We start from the raw sequence: 22,805 nt of genomic DNA, 5'->3' as shown, positions 1-22,805 counted from the left end.
CCTAGCCACCATCTTGGGTTCTGTCAGATATGGTTTTAAAACAAAATTGAACTGTATACTTCTAAGACAAAGGAGAAAATGATTAAATAAATAAAAATATGGCTAACAAATTGACAGGATTCCCTGTGGTTGATGACAATACATACATACACACATGAAATGATGAATAATTTTATATTGAAAATTAATATTATATACAAATAAAGATCCAACTCATGAACCTTCAGATTGCAAACAGGAGTTGTGATGGTTAGGCCAATGTGTCAGCTTGGCCAGGTGATGGTGTCCAAGTGTCTGGTCAAGCAAGCACTGGTCTGTTACTGAAAGGACATTTGTGGCTGGTTAATAAACCAGAAGGCTGGTTTATTAAATCATCAGTCAATTGACTGCAACTGTGACTGATTGCATCAATGACGGGTGTGTATTCCTCAATGAGAGAATTCAGTCAGCTGGATTTAATCCAATCAGTTGAAGACTTTTAAGGGAGACAGAGGATGGTCACTTATTCTTCAGCTGGCCAGTGAAGCATTTCCTGAGTTCATCAGAGTTGCCAGTTTGCTGCCTGCCCTATGGAATTTGGACTCGTGCATCTCCACAGTTGCATGAGACACTTTTATAAAATCTTATATTTACAGAAATCTCCTGTTGATTCTGTTTCCCTAAAGAACCCTAATACAAGAGGACTTAAATTTTTCAAGATATTTTAAAGAAAAATAAGAAAACAAGGCCAGATTTGGAAAAGAATCCCTTTAAATTCTTAGAGTAAAGTAAAAATCAGAAGATAAAAAAATTTAGTCATTGAAATGAAAAGTCATTGGATGAGTTAAATAGCACGTTAAACAGCTGAGGAGAAAATTCTTAAACAGAGATAGATAAATAGAAATAATGTAATATCATAGAAGGACGCAGATGGAAAAATGAAAGAGAATTTAAAAGACATGAGAGATGATATTATGAAGATTTAATATATATGATTATAATTTCAAAAGAAAAAGGAAAGAATGGGGGAAAGATCATTTTTGAAGAGATGAGTGAACATTTTCCAGAGTTGATGAAATATATAGGTTGTCTGACTCAGGAATAATGCTATTATCTTAAATTCATTATATAATACCAAGGGTTAAAAAAAAAAAAATGAGAAAAGAGCTAAAAATTGTCCAGAGAGGAAGTACTTATTCTGGAACTATGATTAGACTGATGAAGCCTTCTCAATAACAGTAATTAAATCAGAAAACAATAAAATTTCTTCAAAGTACTGTTAAAAATTTACTGTCATCCTAAATTAATATCTAAGTAAAGGAGAGATGTAAACAGCTGTCATATAAAGAAAAACTGAGAGTTTACCACCACTATCTTTTTTTAAGGATGTGCTTAAAGTAAAGAGAGAAAAGAAGAAAATGATTCCAGAAAGAAGATTAGAGAAAGTGGTGAGCAAATTAATGTAACATATGTGGTACAATTAAACAAATTATGATATAAAAAATAATAATATTTGGGAGGGTTAAAAATGTTGAATACAAATATGAGGTGGCAAAGGAGAAGGATATTATGGAGGTTAAATGTTTTTGAGATTTTTTTGTTCTATTCTTGTAAAAAGTCGAGATCATGCTTATCTTTAGATTTTAAATTATGTGTGATATCAAAATTGAAAAGATAACCAACAGAAAGTTATAAAGTATAAAATTTCCTGTCATGTAGAGGAGAAATAATAATGCAGGAAAACAAAGACCTTCTGTTTGTCCAAACATGGTCCTAAAAGAAAAATTACTAATCTTTATGGGCAACTAGAATAGAGAAATAAAATAGAAGTACAAAATACAATGGTAGAAATAAATTCTAATACAATAATCACACTAAATATGAATAGAATAAACTCAATAGTTAAAAGACAGGTTGTTAAACTGGATTTAAAAAATCCAGATCCATGATATTTACCATAGACATACCCTAAATATTAAGAAATAAATTGAAAGTAAAGGGATGGGGGTAAAAAAATTCAATCAGGCTAACAAAAACAAATTTAGTTTTTTCTTTGATAATTTAGGTTAGGAGGTTTACTACATAATGATCAAAGGACATACTTAGAGAAATATGTAAACTGTTTTAGAAATATGCACCAATTACAAACATATGACTTTTACAACATTCTGTTGTCATATGTAAGCAAATCTTGACAGGTATTTAGGAACAAATTTATAAGCCCATCTTTACATTTGAATATACTATTATCATTACAGAAGCAATAAATGTGTGTAAGTATTTAGAAAATATAGACAAGCAAAAATAAATCCAACACGTCTCACCAACCTAATATCAGATTATCACTCTTAGCAGTTTAATGCACCATATCCTTTTAGTTCTTTCTTTATACACACATATAAACATAGATATAGATATAGTTACTACCAAAATGAGATCAAGTGATACATAATGTTTTTCAGTCTTCTTTTTAAATCATTTTTATCTTTTTATCTGTCAGTTATCATTTTACCTAATATCCTGATAATATTCGGATTTCTCCACTTGCCCCCAATGTTTTCTCTACAGATGATTTCTACAAACCAGTATCCAATCCAGGACCATGCATTGCGCCTAGATTTTTTTTTATCCCTTTAGTGTCTTAATCTATCACAATCCCTTTTTTCCTACTGTGATTTATTGAAAAGATGGGATTGGTTGTCCTCTAGAATGTCCTACCAACTGGATTTGTCTAGTTATTTTTTGTGATGTCTTTAACTTATTCCTCTATTTTCTGTAAATACTGTAAACTGGTAGTTATATGTAAAAACCAATATCATATTCAGAGATTTTACATTTCTCTCAAAATTGAAGAAAATAATAACATAGATTTACCTTATGTCAATATGCATACAACAATTAGAGAATCAAAATAATTTTCTCAACCATCCAATAAATATTTAGTACTAGGCTATTAGGAAATGGTTATTTAAGTGCTTAGATCATACTAATCCCATTCACAGACCACAAAGTAATTAAATAAATAATCAATAATAACATGATACCCAATGTGTTTGGAAATTTAAAAATATATTCCCACATAGCTCATTGGTCCAAGAAGGAATCATATTACATCTAGAGCGTAACTTTTAAAACCTCATATCTAGGCAATCTGGTCTACTGGGTTACCTATTAGATTTTAAATATTAGCAAAGTTTTGCAGAATGAATATTTAATTTTTAACAAATACAGAAATTATTTTCATTTGTCTATTATTTTGGTAAAATCCTTGGTGAAAGCCGAGAACAGGCCATGAAAATGCATCCAAGTAAAAGAGACCAATTTGAGTTAAGGGGTAGGAAGTAACCGTGGTCTTGAGGATGAGGACTACTCTGATTTAACTTGTTAGTATGTAACTCAGTATGCAGAGAGGAGTGTAGGTGGCATGTTGTGAAATGTGATTTCTGCTACATGGGCTTTGGATAAGAGCTGTTAGTGACATTTTGTGTTGCTAACTGACAGATAGGTTTGGGGAATCCATGTGAGCAGGTGGTACCACAGCCATTCCATCGTGAAATTGAAGACCCAGCCTCGTTATTCTTATTCAAGTGGAATTTGCTCTAAAGTCTTACTGCCTAGGTTTGAATCCTGCTCCACTCAATGTATAATCCCAGGCAAGAAGCATAACTTTTCTAAGGTCTTAGTTTTCTCATCCTCAATCAGGTATAACAATAGTCTCCATCTTGTCTTTGTGGGAATTAACTATGATAATGGCAGTAAAGTACTCTGCAGTGTGCCTGACATGTATTAAGCACACAACAAATACTTGTTGCTAGTTTGATAAATTAGATCTCAGACATCGTAGTTCTTTTTGGCAGTAATCTCATTGGTCGTATGAAGCTAAACCTTGTTGTCTGCGTTAAAGGAATAGGTGTTTTCCCTTCTGACACAAAAGCAGGACATAAATTCAGTATATCTTAAAGCCTTCCATCTGATTAAACTATAGTTGAAAGGGGTGTCATAAAATTATATCAATAGATGCAAGAGAGCATTTTGTAAAATTAAGCAGCCATTACCAATTAATAATAATAACTACCATTAGTATGGAAATAGAAGGAAGCTTTCAAAATTTTATTGTTTTTGTGTGAAAGTACAAGGAACAATTATAATAAATAGTAAAATGCTAAACATTTGGCTTTAAGCTCTAAGCAAGCCAGGGAACTTTCCTACCATTTTTGTTATTCAACAGAGTGTAGAGGTTTGGTCAGAGAAAAACAAAACATAACAAACTAAATACTAAAAATAAATACTAAATACTAAAAATAGTTAACATTTTACTACAGAAACTAAAATAAAAACCTATTAGAATAAGAGAATTTAGGGAGGTAATAGGTTTCAAGATACATATATAAAAGGAAAAGGTTTTCTTTATACTAGCAATAATTAGTTTAAGCACTAAAACATACAGAACTCCATTTATAAAGTAACCAAAAATATAATGGCTAGGACTAAACAGGATATAAACAAATGTATAATAAGGAAACCATAACATTTTATTTAAAGATGTAAAATAAGACATGAATAAATAGCATGACATATATGCTCCTGCATGGGAAAGCTTAACATTATACAAATGTTATAATTAACACTACCAAATTAATGATTAATTTAATGCAATTCCAATCAGAATAAACTTCAATAAATGGTGTTGAGAGTAGTGCAGAACTTTTGGTCGTATATAAAATGTTGTCCTCTCGTATCAGACTAATTGACAGTAGTTGACCTTGGTGATGGTATTGAAGGCAAGGGAGGGGAAATTGTCATCTCATGTAATTAGAAAATGGAAAGGGCATGGGTGGTTCTAAGGAACTTGTTGTTACTATTTTTTATTATTTTTTTCCTCTTTTGGTATTTTCAAGTAGAGCGTGCAGGGGAAATCATGGACGCACCTACTAGCCATCTCCCAGTCTTCACCTACCCACCCCCCTCCCCCCTCCTTTTCTATTTTGTGCAGATGTTTCAGTGTATTTCTATTGCACATCCCAGAAGGAGATGTTAGGTCTAATGGAACTGCCTGACCATACCTTAAACCCCAAACCAGGAACCAGCAGCCCCAGCTGCTTATCTGGGCCGGAACTCTCAGTGGCAGGACCCCTCCAGCTGAGTTGTGTAAATGCCCGGCCCTTGGGCAGCACAGATTGGTTTCTCTAGTCTCCAGTTGCAAAGTTGGGTGGGTGGAGCTGCCGTCCACTGACCCTGACCTGAGAAGTTGGCCTCCCTAGGGATCTAGTTGATGGGATCGCTTCCCCACCTCTGTTGGACCTTTCCTGCTGTGTAAGTAATATAGTGAGCATTTGCTGAATGTTTCTTTGGCACTTCAGCCTGTGTTTCCACGATGCACCTATGGCAGCCCACTCCACGGAGTGCTCAAGCACAAATCCCTTCATACAGTTGGAGATGTGACCTGATTTGTAAAGGTAGATGGTAAACTCCTGTTACTGCTGATTGTGTTCTTCCTGTGCTCTTCTCATGGGGATGGGCACCACCAGCTATCCAAGCCAGAAACTTCCCCATTTCACTCCCTGCCAAGACCCATTCAATCAATAAAACATGTAATTTTTACCCCCTTAATAGATCTGGAATCCATCCCCTCCTTTCCCCCACCATGCTTTATGTCAGACCCTCATCATCTGTCACCTGAAAATTACCTTACACTACACTTGGTCTTCTGACACCAGTTTGCTCTAGATACCATAATGTCACCAGAGTAATTTTCTTAACCAAATTTGAAGGTGTTATTGCCCTACTTAAATATGTCCCAATGTTGTTCCGACATGCCCTCAGCTTCAAATTTGACATTCCACCATCTTTGCACATATACACTTTCCTCCAGATGCACTTCCCCAGCTGTCTCTTGCCTCATGCTTTTGTATTTAGTTTGCCTCTGCCAGAGTGTCCTTTCACGTGAATTTCATACCTACGGTTGTTTGAAATTCAGTGGACATTTTCCTTCTAGGAGCTTCCTCTTCTCTGAGTTTTATTTAGATGTTGTTCCTCTAAATCTACATAATGCTTTGGGCTTACTCTGTCTTAACACTTTTCACACCCTTCTCAGTAGATTAGAAACAAAGACTATGCTTTATCTGATTCGAACCTCTCAGTGCTTTACACAGTACCTGTTACATAGTAGACACTCAAAGTATATTGCAAGGATGAATCTGGTATGTTTTTCCTTAATCATAGGAATGCATTTCCTTTTCCTCAGGTAAGATATTAAAATGAAGACCCAAGTTTTCCAGAGAGCAACTTGGCATAAGATTTTAGAGATAAAGCATTTTGTTAGAACATTACTAATTCATCTGTAGTTTTGAGTGAATAGGATTTGAATCCACTCAGAGGAGAATGAGCCTGAAAAATTAATGAAAGTACATCATTTGGCAAGGAATAAGACCCTTTCTCCCCTCATTCAGAATGTAGTGATGTAGTTTGACAAAAGATCTGGAATTTATTCAATATGCAGCAGCTGATCAAATGTGTCATGGTAGGAAGATACAAGGTTTTAATGAGGTTTTATGATAGTCAAAGTGGGTGTTCCCAAACTCTAAAATGAGAGAACAATTCTCTAATAGTGATAGGCTTTCTTCTCTAGCTGCTTCTTGAAAGCCACATCAAGAGTTTCAGCTCTAAATGTCAAGCTTAGGTTCTCCCACTATTTCAAGAAGTGAGGAGTTTATAAGTAAACTTGAACTTCAGTGTTTTTCTCCTGTGCTCTGCTTGATCTTTCATCCTGCTAATGTAGATGGGAATCAAGTCTGGTTGTCCTTGTCAAATCAAGAACCAGACAGACAGAGCCCACATTTGTCCGAATATTATACCAAAAAAAGGACTGGTTTTACCCTGTCAATAATCTGTTTGTTTGAGTTATGGAGAGTAGATTTTGGGGTGGAGGATTCAGACTGTTTCTTTTCCTAACTTATTTGAAACATAATGACATCATTATATTATTTGAGAAGTTGGAAAATCATTCTCCCTATCTTAACCCTTCTATAGCCTCCAGAATCTACTTGCAGGTAAATGAATCATGGTAGGGATGATATTTGGGAAAAGTGCTTATGATATAAAAAATTATTGTAGCCTGACTTGAAATTCTTCAGGTTTCCTGAGCAGGGAAGGAAAGAATGTTGATGGTTTTATTAAGATTAAACTTGGGGCATGGCTTTGAGGATCTCTTCCCAGAGTAATAATAGCTGACATAACTATAAAGGTAAATATCAAACACATAAAATAGCTAAAAATGAGTAAAATAATGAAATAATAAGATTAGTTGATATAAAACAAAAATGAAGGGAAACATGCATAAGTAAACAAAACAAAATGCAGTCAAAATTATAAATCTCAACTTTGAAAAGTAAAAAATTGAGATTAACAAAATTTATTATAGAACAGCTAAGACAGCAAACTATATATGAAATGTTAGATTAGGTAACATTTATTAAAATTCTGAATATCATGTTTATTCATAAGGGGTCTTCGTAAATTTAGTTATTCTTGTTATTAGGAAAAAACTGGATAGTTAAAAATTTTAATACTAAAAATAAGTAAATAAGATTAGTCAGAAGAACATATATTCATAGAGAAAATGCCTCTGTGATATGCAGAAAGTTACTTGGAGTTTAAAAAATTTTGAAACTCATTATGAAAAGTAATAACGGGGGTCTCAGGGCAGGGGTTGACTACAAAGGGGAAGCATGAGGAAATCTGAGGGTGATGGAAGTATCCTGTATCATGACAGGAATGATGAAAGTATGACTATGTGTTTGTCAGAACCCATAGAACCATATACCACTGAGTGAATTTTGCTGTATGTAAGTTTTTAAAAATATATGAAAAATGGGAAAATGGAATAGAATTGTAAAAGAATAAAAGGTAGGGTTCAATGATGAATAGAAGTGGTTGGCCACTGTGATGAATAATCCAATAGATAAATAACATTTGAAGATGATAGAGGTGGGTGGCCTAAGGCAGATGAAGTCCATGGGTAAAAACAGACCCTGCCAATAGAAACGAACACATACAATATGTTGCAGAGCTGCCTGGAAGGACAGAATGTGGGAGTATCCATTGCCTTATGTAATTCACTGTAAAGAAATATACGCTATTGAGGACTGGAACAAAACTCGAACAAAATGGCCCATATAATGTGGCCTGCTAAATGGAGGATGGATATATGAGTATTTGTCATAAGTACAGCCTGCCTGACACCCCTTGGCAGCACAATTCACAGCAGACTGTGCACGGCAGTGATTGTTTTCCTTAGCAAGAGCTGCTGGAGACAAATATTGCTGGCCCCAGGAGGAAACAAGTTTAAGAACTGTATTTTCATCTTTTTTCATTTCTATGGGTATCCATCTTTTTTCTGATAATTCTTAACTTATGGAGACAGTTATACAAAATGGTAATTTTATATATAATAACGGTTATATGTAATGACTGCTGCATTGAACTTTAGAGAATATATACTTCATACTCATGTTTTTGAGCAGGCACTGTTCTAGGTGCTGCAGTTAAAAATTTATGAAAGGGAATGAAGCAAAGTGTAAATGAAGTAATTTAAGTAGGTAATTCAATAAGTATTAATAAATCTGATGGGGGAAAAAAAGGAAGAGATTGGGAGTAATGAAAGAAGGATTGCACATTAAATACAGTAGTCAGGGAAAGCTGCAACTGGAAATTAACAATAACCTAGAGATAAGGAAGGTAGCCATTTCTGGGGGAGAGCTCCGCAGGCAGTGTGCACAGTAAATGCGAATGTCCTGAGGCTGGAGTGTGCCTGGCCTTTTGAGGAATAAAAAAGTGTCCAGTGTTGAATAAATGGCTGGGGTGAGGTGAGCAAAAGGGATAGAGAGGTAGGAGGGAGAGAGATAGATATCTGTAGCCTTTTAGGCCATCGTGAAGTCCAGACTTTACATATAACACAAGAGTTAGGGGGAATTCAAGAAGAGTAATAACATGATCTTATTTGTATTTTATTTATTTACACACATATATTTATATTCACATATATTTATTTTAAATGCCATCTATATGCTGATGACTTCCATATCTATATTCCCCACTATGGCCTTTCACCAAAACCCCAGAACTGTATACCCAATTTCCTCCTTTACGTCTCCACAAACATGGACATTTCAAGCTTAACCTAAGCCAGGTAGAGCTTGGTAGTTATTCCTTCTCTTGGTACATCATCCACCCATTTGCCCAAGCCAAAGATCTATGAATTATCATTAGTTTCTTCTATCCCTCACCACTCACACCAATCTATAGTTCTGTTGACTACATCTCCCAAATGCCCCAAATGTGTCCACTTCATCTCACAACCACCAAAACAAGTACACAAGTATTTTTATGTTTTCCCTGCTTTCTCTCCCCAAAGTATGCCCCACTCCCCCAACTTCTTGCCACCTAAAAAAAAAAAAACAGAGTGATATTTAAAAACAAGGAACAAATCACACTTCAACCCCCTTCTGTCTCCCAGGAAGAATATTCACGGTCTTATCATTTGTATTTAAAATAAAATCTCAATCCTGCACTTACCTTGGGTTTTGTTGCTTTCAATGACCTGGTGCCAAGGCAACTCTTTTTGTATCTTCTTCATTTTCCTTTTAATCCTCCATGCTCCAGGCACAGTGGCCTTCTTTGGTTTCCTCAATTACCTAGCTCATTCTTGCCCATGAGCCTTCAAAATAGTTGTTCCTTCTCTTCTGCCTATAAGGCTCTCCATTCTGATATTTGCTTGCCTGGCTTTCTGGTCATTCACCTTAGACTTTCTCCAGGGAGATGTTCCGTTCAAGAGTCAATTACTATCTCATCAGCATAACAATGAAAAAGAGCTTATGATTTCCTTATGTGTTCATTACTATTATTATTTTTGTTTCGCCTCTGCCCCAACTCCTCCAGATCTATTCCGCACCATATTCCAGGTACCAAGAACTATGACAGGAATATACATAGAGATGCACAGTAATTGTTCCAATGTCACCAGGATTAATCTAATAAATTTTCTAGTGAATTGTTGTATGGAATTTGGAAACCTCTAATCATTACTCAAAGAATAATAAATGTTCTTTAGAACCAAAGTAAACCAAGATAGAATACATATTTCCATAACATAATCAAGAATAGCAGTTGACCTAGTTACCTTGATAATTCAAACCCCAGGAGAAATCTGGGGCTTCATTAATTTAGATATTTGATGCAAAATATGTTGCTTGATTTCACATCATCTCAATAATTATCCTAATATTCTTCTGTGTTTTACATGTGTAACCTAACCTAAAGATACTTGTAAAATCTTTCATGTCTTTCCGAACAGTTAATTTCAGTGTTAGCTCCAAAACCAGAGAATACCTGTCACATAACTTCAACAGAAAATTTTCTAAATTGATGTTTTATAGTTCATTCCAGTTACAACACTTTCATACCATAATGTCATCTGTGTTAGAAAAAACTCACTCAGGTAATATAAAAGGAAAATTGTCATTTCTGTTTTACCTTAAGAAGTGAGTGCAAGGGCATGAGTGGGCTATTCTGGATTACAAACAGCCTCCTAACATGTTTGTCTTCATGATAAGTCGTACCCTATGAATATTATAGGTCTGCTACTGCCTTGATACGCACCCTTCCTTCTGGCCCCGTAATCCTAACAGGCTGGTAAAACCCATTTAATATTTAGATGGGGAAGAAGCTTATATTCTTATGCCTTAACACCATTAGTATTTTTAGTTCAAAGTAGATTTTGAGGTTTAGATCTAGGATTGAAACTATATTTATGCAGTGAAAAATAAAAAGTCTTACGAACTAATAGTTCGTCTTCCTCAAGAGCAGGTTTGTGCATTCATTACCATGTTATCCAGAAGGCACTGAGAGATGTAATTCTGTGGGTGCTGATTTAACTAATTTGCATGGGAGTGACACTGAGGTATGCAAGAAAGTGGGGAAATTGTTATAGTTCTGAAAACATTTTAAGATATTGTTCCCTTTTATTCTAAAATATGTTGAATATTGTCATTCAAATAATTACACTTTTGTATTATTTTTAAAGTTTGTAGAAGCAGAAAAACTGAATAGTGTTTATTTTCTAAATATGAGACTAGGCAGGTTATCTTGTTTCAATTGTTGTTGTTTTGATAGTTAAACTGAATTCATTGTAGAGCCCATTACATTCCAAGGACATTGGCAAGACTTTCAAGGCAATAGAGTTAGAGAGGGTTAACCCCTTCCTTGCATCTCCTTTATTACCTTTACATAAAGTTTATTGTGTGAAATACTTCACAAACTTTGTGCTTCTGCTCTTAGGGTTTATATCTATGTTTTGAAACATTGTTTTTTTCTATGATGACTTTACATATCATGTTACAGTCTTCTTCAGAGCAAACAGATAATAGCATGTCCCTTTTGCTCACAAAGGGGCATCTTTAGAAAAAGTCATCTCTAGAAAACTGTAGATACAGTGTCTATTTTTAAAATTTCAATGGAAGACATACTTCCCTCTATCACTTACCCTAGAGTATACACGTTAAGATGGATAAATTTAGTAGTGGAGATTGTCTCAGCTTTTGCTATTACATGACAAGAAAAATGCTTGTAAAATTACCTTTAGTCATCACATTCCCTTACATAATTTGGCATATGTTACCTTTAGAGATTTTCAGTTAGAATAAGATAATGTGCTTGTGTTAAACTTTTTAAAATATCATACTATACTTTAACTGCTTTTGTACTTGTCAGTCTCCCCCATTAGACTGTAAACTCCAAGAGTGCATGTTCTATGTCTGCCTCATTTATTCTCCCATGTATCCCAAACAACTTTGGGGCGTAGCCCCATATCCCAAACATAATAGATGTTTCATGAATATTTATCAATTGAATAAGGATCGGTGACTAGAAAATGGATCGTTTTATAGGGATGGGGCCAAAAGGAATAATTATGATGTAAAAATCAGAATATCAATTGACAACCAATACACAATCTCTTTAAAAGAAAATTTGTGTCAGAGTGGCATACACATTCTCTCCTTAAGAGCCAACATCAGTTGAGAACTTATGTACTATCACAATGAGATTGCTTTTATTCATTACCTTATTAAATCTTCTCAACACCATGTGAGATCATTACTTTTCTGATCCTCATGCCTCAATCCACAGGTGAGGGAACCAAGACTTAAAGAGATTAAGTAAGGTATTGAGGTCTCACAGCTGGTGCATATTTAGTACAAATTTGAGCTCTGCTTTTTCTTGCTTCCAGTACTCAAGCATTTAGTCAGTTTCCAATATTTGTAATGCCATCTTAAATCAGAAGGGTATTTCAGAAAAGTTAAATAATCTCCTGAGGTTAGACAGCTAGTAAATGGTGAATCTGGAATTAAACCAAATTTACAGAGCTCCAAAGCCTGTTTGGCTTTGACTTTAATCCAGACCACTGTCTCCTTTCCCTTAATAATAAATGTGCTTTTCTCAGATGCACTGAACCATGGGTCAAGCCCCATCCTAATCATGCCGAGAAGATCATGACCTCATACCATTTCTCCTGACAATTTCTTAAGAAAGGACTGTTGCATTTATATTTGTTTTTAGTTAAATCAAAGTACAGAATCCTTAGGACAGTTTTTGACATTCCACTATTCTTACATCTGCCTTGATTTCACCCTTTATTAATGATACCTAAGAAGAAATATCAGAAAAAAAAAAAAAAAAAGAAAGAAACCAAAGGAAGAAACTATTAGGATAAAGATGCATGATGCTACAGTACCTATGGAGGGAATTCAGTATCCTCTTATGCTTAAGAGATTCCACAAAAGTAAAACCAAACATGGAAAATGTGTGACATGCTGAGAAAGTTGGGACTTGGACTGTAAGTGATAAATCATTTGAGCACCAATGGGATATGTTATTGCCTTGCTTGAAACAGAAGCTTTGTCCTGCTAAACAATCTATTATTTGGCACCCTGATTATCCACTTTTTCAATCCTAGAGTCGCAGGTCCCGGACCAGCCAAGCTCTCTTCATGTGAGGCCCCAGACCAACTGTATCATCATGAGTTGGACTCCTCCCCTGAACCCAAATGTTGTGGTGCGAGGATACATCATTGGTTATGGTGTTGGTAGCCCTTATGCTGAGACGGTGCGCGTGGACAGCAAGCAGCGATATTATTCCATTGAGAGATTAGGTGAGTAGCTTGACTTTTATTCTATTAAGGTAAATAAATAATTTATTTAAATTTATTTTCCTTCTTGAAAAATTGTTCTTTGGTGTTAGTATAGTGGGTGTCCTGGTGTATGTTCTTGCTTATGTGCCATATTAGATACAAATGTGCATTGGATCATTTTTCTTTTTCTAATGGTCAATGGAAACTACTAACGTTTATAATTCTCACAAAAAGAAAGTCACCACTTGTTCATTTTTTCTCACTTGGAGGAGATTCTGTCAATTTTTCTTTGGCCTTGGATTGTCTAGTCACATTACCTTCTATTTCCCTTAGAATTCACAGATAAAGTTTTGTGGTTATGTCCTTGTGACTCTAAAGCAACAAGATGAAAACAGAAATTTTCAATGTAGTTGGTAACTTGGAGTTATCAACCCCCTCCCTTTTTGTATATCCCTGCTCCCCAAATCCAAGAGTTCTTAGTGTACTCAGCTCAACGTCATTTAACTGAACACAATACTTTAACTGTAATACTTCTGAATTCATTAAAAATGTGTTCATTAAGAGAAGGCTAATGTGTGTGAAAGCATTCATATTCATTTTTCTGTCTGAGTTTCCAGAGATCTCTAAGAGATAATATCATTAGAAGAGAGAAACAAAAGAAATACATGCCATCTATCAGGATGCCGATAAGTTAAGCAGTTCATATAAAGAAAACAGCAAGTTGGCTCTACCTGTTGATTTAACACCATATTATTTGCAGTGAAGTACTCGGGCCCCACTGGAAACAGTTGCTGATTGGGGGAAAGGGAGTGCTTCTTCTTTGCAGAAGACGCCGCCGTGTGTCTCTCATAAGCAGAATATTTTTATGTGATGAGAAGGCTGCTTTGAATTTGAGTAGCTAAAATGCAGAGACAAGACAAGATTTTCTCAATGCAGGTGGAAAATTACACTGACCCATTCTCTTTATCATTGCTTCAAACACTATAGAGAAGTGACAATTGAAAATCCCGTTTTAGTTGGCTGGGCATTTAGAAACAATGTTCTCTCAGCTAGTCCCTGACTTTGAATGTAAAGGCAATCACAAAATTCTTATTTTATGGCTGCCAATTCTATGTCAGGCGACTCAGTTACCCATTGTTCAGCATACACTGTTGCTGAGAGTTTATCTTCATAATGCACATGAGACAGGAGGGCAAGTTTCCCTGTATAACACAGATGGCTCTCCAGCAATGAATTATTAAATCTTCTCAACGCCATGTGAGAACATGGAACCAGCCATTTCAACGCCAGCCAGAAAGGATTTGTGGAAAGTTCTGGGTACATGCTTCAGGAAGGAATATGGTCTTGATGATGCCTTGATTTGGACATTTTCGTGACCTCAGAACTATAAGCTTATAAGCTAATAAATTCCCATTGTAAAAGCCAATGTATTTCATGGTATCTGCTTTGAGCAGCTTAGCATACTGGAACAGATTTTGGTACCAGGAAAGTGGGGTGCTGCTATATGCAGGAAAATAGCTGTATTGTTTTACTGTATTTTAGTAATGTTGCTCTTCATTACAAAGAAACTCACTAGAAGTCTCCAAGTCTAGAAGAGTTTAAGACTTTGAGAGATTAATACTGGCAAATCTCCCCAAATGCTTAATAAGTAAAAAAGAACTTTCCCATTATGAGTTATGTTTTTAAGAGATAGGAAAACTGTTAAAGGTAAAATGAAATATTAACCTGTCTCAGTGATAGATAATTGTAAGTTTGCACAGAGAAATGTATCTGGAAAAAAAGATTTATATATGTTCTACAGGCTTTTTAACATAGTTCCATGTATATGATAGCAATCAGTCTTTTGATGGTGGTAGTGTTCACTAAGTATCCTCAGGTTATACAAATAAATGGTATTGTTTTCCATATGCTTCCACTATTTAGCCAAAGGGTGTTAGATATAGTTCAAGTTTTAATTCTTATCAAGCTATTAGGTTTCGTTCAGATCCACGTTTAAACTCTGCAAAGAAATCATGAATTGTATTTATTCTATTGCACATTAAAATAGGCACATCAGTTTTCACAGTATCTTTTGGCAAAAGGTTATATATATGTGTGTGTGTGTGTGTGTGTGTGTGTGTGTGTGTGTGTGTGTGTGTGTGTGTTAAAGGTATTAGAAATGCAAAGTCATTATGTATAAATATGTAAATGTTTAACTATGTGTTGATTTGAAGCTCCATGTACCCCAGAAAAGTATGTTCTTAAAGTTAATCCATTCCTGTGGATGTGGACCCGTTGTAAGTAGGATCTTCTGGTGAATAGGAACTTACATTAAGATGAGATGCATCTCATTCAGAGTGGGTCTTAATCTTCTTACTGGAGTCTTTTATAAGAGAATGAAATTCAGAAAAAGAGAGAGAAAGTCATGGAAGCAAGAAGCTGCAAGCAAAGAAGCCTGGAAGAGAAAGGAGAGACCAGAAGACACTGCCATGTGTCTTGCCACTTGACAGAGGAGTCTAGGATCACTGACAGCCAGTATTCAGGAAGATGATACCATCTTGATGATGCCTTGATGTGGACATTTTCATGATCTCAGAACTGTAAGCTTATAAACTAATAAATTCCCATTATAAAAGTCAATGAATTTCCTGGTATCTACTTTGAAATAGTAGAAAAGATTTTGGTACCAAGAAAGAGGGGTCTTCTAGTGCACATACTGAGAAGGTTAAAAAGGCTTTTAAATTGGGTAATGACTAGATTCTGGAAGAATTGTGAGGTGCTTCATAGAAAAGGCCTAGAATGCTTTGAAGAGACTATTAGTAGAAATACAGATGCTAAAGTTACTTCCAATGAGGACTTAGACAGAAATGATGAATCTGTCATTGCAAAATGGAAGAAAGATGACCCTTGTTTTAAAGTGGCAGAGAACTTCGCAAAATTGAGTAATGATGTCACATGGAATGCAGAATTTGAAAGTGACAAGCTTGGATATTTAGCTGAGGAGATTTCCAAACTAAATGTGGAAAGCGCAGCCTGGCTTCTCCTTGCAGCTTATAGTAAAATGTGAGAGAAAAAGGATAAGCTGAGAACTGAACTCCTGGGCACAAAGAAACCAGAAAATGATGGTTGGAAAATTCTGAGCTTCCAGAAAGCAGGCCCCCTGGGAAAAGCACTACATGTAAGGGTTTAATTGAACATGGAACCAGCCATTTCAGTGCAAGCCAGAAAGGATTTGTAGAAAGTTCTTTTGTCTTATGGCTCAGATCCCTGTGTACTACATGTGAAACCAACAGGTTTTCTTGTAAGATCTGTAGGAATGGAACAATTTCCAGCCTGGAATTAAAAGGACAGAAAAGGGACAGATTGAAGGAAAAATAACTTCAAAGGCAGAACTATGGAAGCTGAGGTCTGGAATGAAGACATCATCTTGGGCCAAGAGAGCAGACCCACCCATGTGTGTGGAAAGGATGTGTATGTCCTGGAGCCTGGAGAAGGAGGGCTTTCCACCCCATTTCTCAGGAAGAGTATTACCACCACCCCAGGTTTTTCAGATGCCTGGGGGATTGTAGAGAGGCTGGTTGCTACCTCTGTGTTTGAAAAGGGTGGAGCTGAAAGCCTAGCTCTCATCCCAATACTTGAAGATGTTGGAGCCTTCACCCCAGTGTTTGGGGAGAGCATGGTCACTGCACAAGCACTTGGAAAGGGTGAGGCTGCCACTCTGTCAAGCCTGGAGGACAAAACATCATTCTGTAGATGACTTGCAAACCTTGAAATCTAATGGAGTGTGCCCTGCAAGGTCTCGGAATTGCTTGGGACCGTGTTTTCCTTCCAAATTCTCCCTTTGGGAATGGGAATGTTTATCCTATGAATGCCCCTTCTTTGTATATTGGAAGCAGATAACTTGTTCTCTAGGTTTCCCAGGTCCACAGCCAGAGAGGAATTGTGCCCCAGAACAGACAACACCCATAACCAACTTTGTATTCTTACTGAAATTACTTAAGGTTTTTGGAATATTGTGACAGAATGAATGCATTTGCATATAGAAAGAACATGTCTTTTATAAATATGGAATCATCTGTGTTTCCCTTTGATTCTGTCAAATTTTTGCTTCATTTATTTTGACGGTCTGTTTTTAAGTTAGTACACATTTATAATTGTGATGTCTTCTTGACAAATCAACTTTTATCTTTATGCATGTCTCTATCTTTGGTAATACTCTGTCTTCAGAACTATTTTGTTTATTACTAATACAGCTATTCCAGCCTCTAGACTCTATTTGGGATGTCTCAGCCTCTGTGACCTCAGCTTCTTACCTTTCTTTTATTTTTTCCCCCTCTTGGTCAAGTAGGCATTTTCAATCCCTCACTGCCAGGGCCCGGCTCATTCCTGGACATCATGTCCCATGTTGCTAGGGAGATTCATTCCCCTGGGAGTCATGTCCCTCATGGGGGAGAGGTTAATGACTTTATTTGCTGAGTTGGGCTTAGAGAGAGAAAGGCCACATGTGAGCAACAAAAGAGGTTCCCTGGAGGTGCCATTAAGGCATAATGATAGGAAGGCTCAGCCTCCCATTTACAATCCTGAGTTTTACAGGAGCAAGTTTCAAGTCGAGGGCTTGATTTATTAAGTAGTGGGTTTCTAACTTCACTTACTCTATATTCTATCCCAAGCTAAATGGTCAGTTTCTTACATTATTTTCACTTAGTTGTACAATCCTCATCACTCTCAACTTTAAGCAATTATTATAACATAATACACCCCAGAGCTCTTATCAGCTGCTAATTATTCATCCCTAGTATTAGTGTTGGTAAGGAATTTCTATTAAATATATTCTTTAATATGTAATGAGTAGTTTTTCCATATACCACTCTGTTGTTAACCCTCTGCACCAGTGTTATACCTTATAAGTATATCTTGTTAACACTTGTTTAGGTTTGTGGTGCTACTCTGTGGGTTATAAGTGTCTAAACAACCATTTACAAACATGTTCGCCTTCAATGAGTCACTGATACTTATAATCCCATTAAAGAACCATAGTCACACCTGACCATTCCCATAGCATTAAATTCACCCTCATTATCATATTTTTACGTATTAGATTATCATCCCCCTTCACTAGCTTCTGTCTGTCTCTAGGTCCCCTATATTCTACATTGTAAGATCACATACTTTACATTGTTCAGGGAGTTCACATTAGTGATAACATACCACTTCTCTCCTTTTGTGTCTGGCTTATTTCTCTCAGCTTTGTCTTTAAAGTTCATCCATGTTGTCATATGTTTCACAACCTCATTCCTTCTTACTGCTGTGTAGTATTCCGTCATGTGTGTCTACCACATTTTGTTTATCCACTCATCTGTTGAAGGACATTTGGATTGTTTCCATCTCTTGACATCTGTGAACAATGCCTCTGTGAAGTCAGTGTGGAAATATCTGTTCGTGTCACTGCTTTCAGATCTACTGGGTATATACCAAGAAGTAAAATTGCTGGATTGTAGAGTGCCTCAATATCTAGTTTTCTGAGGAACCACCAAACTGTTTTCCAGAGTGGTTGTACCATTTATACAGTCCCACCAAAAGTGAATAAGAGTTCCAATTTCTCCACATCCTCTCCAGCATTTGTAGTTTCCTGTTTATTTAATGGCAGCCATTCTTATTGGTGTGAGATGATATCTCATTGTGGTCTTGATTTGAATCTCCCCAATAGCTAGTGAAGATGAACATTTTTTCATGTGTTTCTTAGCCATTTGTATTTCTTCTTTGGAGAAATGTATTTTCATATCTTTTTCCCATTTTATAACTGATCTGTTTGTACTATTGTTGTTGTAAGATTTCTTTATATGCACAAGATATGAGTCTCTTATTAGGTAAATAGTTTCCAAATATTTTCTCCCATTGTGTTGGCTGCCTCTTTACTTTTTTGAAAAATTCCTTTGAGGCACAGAAGCTTTTGATTTTGAGGAGTTCCCATTTATCTATTTTTTCTTTCATTGCTGTGCTTTGGGTGTAAGGTCTAAGAAGCAATCTCCTAATACTAAGTCTTGACGATGTTTCCCTACATTATCTTCTAGGAATTTTATGGTACTGTCCCTTATATTGAGATCTTTCATCCACTTTGAGTTAATTTTTATGTAGGGTGTGAGACAGGGGTCCCCTTTCATTCTTTTGTATATGGATATACAGTTCTCCCAGCGCAGTTTATTGAAGAGACTGTTGTGTCCTAGATCAGAGGATTTTGGGGCCTGATCAAAAATCAGTCAACTGTAGATCTGGGTGTCTATTTCTAAATTCTTAATTCTACTCATTGATCGCTCTTTCTGTCCTTGTGCCAATATCATGCTGTTTCGACTACTGTGCTTTATAGTAGTCTTCAAAGTCAGAAAGTGTAAGTCCTCCTACTTCATTTATCTTTCTCAGAAAGTTTTTAGCAATTCAAGGCCCCTTTCCCTTCCAAAAGAATTTGATATCTAGCTTTTCCAAGTCTGCAAAGTAGGTTGTTGGAATTTTGATCAGAATTGCAATGAATCTGTAGATCAGTTTAGATAGGATTGACATCTTAGCAACGTTCAGCATCCCTATCCATGAAAATGGTATATCTTTCCATCTCTTTAGGTCTCCTTTTATTTCTTTTAGTAAAGTTGTGTAATTTTCTGTATAGAAGTCTTTTGCATCCTTGGTTAAGTTTATTCCTAGGTACTTGAATTTTTTAGTTGGTATTGTGAATGGAATCTCTTTCTTGAGTGACTCTTCCATTAGGTCATTTCTAGTGTATAAGAACATTACTGACTTATGTGTATTAATCTTGTATCCTGCCATTTTGCTGAATTTGTTTATTAGCTCAAGTAGCTGTGTCATCGATTTCTCAGGGTTTTCCAAATATAAAATCATATCATCTGCAAATAATGACCTTTTTACTTCTTCTTCTCTAATTTGGATGCCTTTTATTTTTTGTCTTTCTGGATTACTCTGGCTAGAACTTCTAGCACATTGTTGAATAATAATGGTGACAGCAGACACCCTTGTCTCATTCCTGTTCTTAGAGGGAAGGCTTTTAGTCTCTCACCATTGAGTACTATGCTAGCTGTGGGTTTTTCATATATGCCCTTTGTCATACTGAGGAATTTTCCTTGAATTCTGACTTTCGAACTGTTTTTATCAAAAAAGGATGCTGAATTTTGTCGAATGTTTTTTCAGCATCTATTGAGATGGTCATTTGGTTTTTCCCTTTTGATTTGTTAATGTGTTGTATTACATTGATTTTCTTATGTTGAACCAGCCTTGCATGTCTGGAATGAACCCCACTTGATCATGGTGTATGATTTTTTTTAATGTGCCTTTGGATTCAATTTGCAAGTATTTTATTGAGAATTTTTGCATCTATATTCATTCAGGAGATTGGCCTGTAGTTTTTCCTTTCTTGTAGCATCTTTATCTGGTTTTGATCTTAGAGTGATGTTGGCTTCATAAAATGAGTTAGGTCGTTTTCCGTTTTCTTCAATTTTATGAAAGAGTTTGAGTAGGAATGATGTTAGTTCTTTTTGGAAAGTTTGAAAGAATTCCCTTGTGAAGCCATCTGGCCCTGGGCTTTTATTTGAAGGAAGATTTTTGATGCCTGATTGAATCTCTTTACTTGTGATTGGTTTGTGGAGGTCTTCTATTTCTTCTCTGGTCAGACTAGGTTGTTCGTGTGTTTCCAGGAAATTATCCGTTTCCTACAAATTTTCTAGTTTGTTGGCATACAGTTATTCATAGTATCCTCTTTTTTTTTTTTTTTTTTTTTTTAAATTCAGGATCTATGGTAATGTTCCCCTCTCATTTATTATTTTATTTGGGTCTTCTCTCTTTTTGACTTTGTCAGGCTAGCTAAGGGATTGTCCATCTTGTTGATTGTCTCAAAGAACCAACTTTTGGTTTCATTTATTCTATTTTTTTGTTGTTGTTCTCCATGTCATTTATTTCTGCTTTAATCCTTATTTCTTTTCTTCTATTTTCTTTAGGATTAGTTTGCTGCTCATTTCCTCACTTCTTCAGTTGTTCCATTAGTTCTTTAATTTCAACACTTTCTTCCTTTTTAACATATGCATTTAGAGCTACAGATTTCCCCCTCAATACCACCTCCTCTGCATCCCATAAATTTTGATATGTTGTATTCTTGTTTTCATTCATCTCTAGATATTTAGAAGTTTCTCTTGCAATTTCTTCTTTCACCCACTGATTGTTGAGGAGTGTGTTATTTAACCTCCAGATATTTGTGAATGTTCTAGATCTTTGATGGTTATTGACTTCTAGTTGCATTCCACTGTGCTCATAGAATGTGCTTTGAGTAATTTCAATCTTTTTTAATCTATTGAGGCTTGTTTTATGCCCCAACATATGATCTATCCTGGAGAAAGTTCCGTTAGTACTAGAGAAGAATGTATACCCTGGTAATTTGGGATGTCATGCTCTATATATATCTATTAAGTCTAATTTGTTTTTCACATTGTTTAGGTTCTCAGTTATCTCATTGGTCCTCTGTCTGGTTGATCTGTCTATAGTAGAGTGGTGTATGGAAGTTTCCCATGATTTCTGTGGAAACATCTATTGCTTCCTTCAGTTTTGCCAATGTTTGTCTCATGTACTTTGGAGCACCTTGATTGTGTGCATAAACATTTATAATTGTTATTTCTTGTTGGTGAATTGTCCCTTTTATTAATATATAGTGTCCTTCTTTGTCTTGTATAGCATCCTTGCATTTAAAGTCTATTTTATCTGATACTAGTATTGCTACCCCTGCTTTCTTTTGGCTGTAGCTTGCATGGGATATTTTTTCCCATCCTTTCTCTTTCAGTCTCTTTGTGTCACTGGGTTTAAGATGAGTCTCTTGTAGCATGTGGATGGTTCATATTTTTTATTCCATTCTGCCAATCTGTTTCTTTTAATTGGAGAATTTAATCCACTCACATTCAGTGTTATCCCCGTGAAGGCAGTTCTTCAGTCAGCCATCTTATCCTTTGGTTTTTATTTGTCAGATCTATTTTTTTCCTCTCTCTCTCTTTATTTCCTCTAAGTTATCCTTACTAATACTCTTCAGTTCTGTGCCCTTCTCTAGGCCTCTCTCTCCTGTCTTTTTTTCTCAGCCAGAAGATCTTGCTTTAGTATTTCTTGTAGGGCAGGTCTCTTGTTAATAAATTCTCTCAGCATTTATTTGTATGTGAAAATTTTAAACTCTCCCTCAATTTTGAAGGAGAGCTTTGGTGTATAAAGGATTCTTGGCTGCTCTTTTTCTCTTTCATAATTTTAAATATGTCATACCACTGCCTTTTCACCTCCATGGTGCCTGCTGAGTAGTCGGTACTTAGTCTTATGCTATTTCCCTAGTGTGTGGTGAATCGGTTCTCCCTTGCTGCTTTCAGAACTTTCTCCTTCTCTTCGGTGTTTGACAGTCTGATCAGAATGTTTCTGAGTGGGTTTATTTGGATTTATTTTATTTGGAGTTTGTTGGGCATCTTTGATTTGCATATTTATGTCATTTAGAAGGGTTGGGAAGTTTTCCCCAATGATGTCTTTGAATACTCTTCCCAGTTCTTAACTTTTCTCTTCATGTTCTGGAGCACCAATGATTGTTCTATTTGTGTGCTTCATGTTATCCATATTCCCAGAGATGCATTTCAAATTGTTTGAT

At 35.8% G+C, this 22,805-nt stretch overlaps 1 protein-coding gene across 4 annotated transcripts in view; it reads left to right on the top strand.

The window, feature by feature from the left end:
• The window catches only part of DCC (DCC netrin 1 receptor), a 1,223,099-nt gene that overhangs the window by 960,914 nt on the left and 239,380 nt on the right, over positions 1 to 22,805 (top strand). For all 4 annotated transcript variants that reach the window (XM_037805818.1, XM_037805817.1, XM_037805816.1 and 1 more), the window contains exon 15: positions 12,989 to 13,183. In XM_037805818.1, the coding sequence (XP_037661746.1) occupies positions 12,989 to 13,183 (195 nt within the window). The remainder of the gene's footprint in view (positions 1 to 12,988; positions 13,184 to 22,805) is intronic.

Source organism: Choloepus didactylus, chromosome 16 (genome assembly GCF_015220235.1).
Source record: "Choloepus didactylus isolate mChoDid1 chromosome 16, mChoDid1.pri, whole genome shotgun sequence".
In the NCBI taxonomy this organism is placed as follows: Eukaryota; Metazoa; Chordata; class Mammalia; order Pilosa; family Megalonychidae; genus Choloepus; species Choloepus didactylus.
Note: the sequence above shows the minus strand (reverse complement) of the source record. Positions and strands in the feature narration are given on the sequence as shown.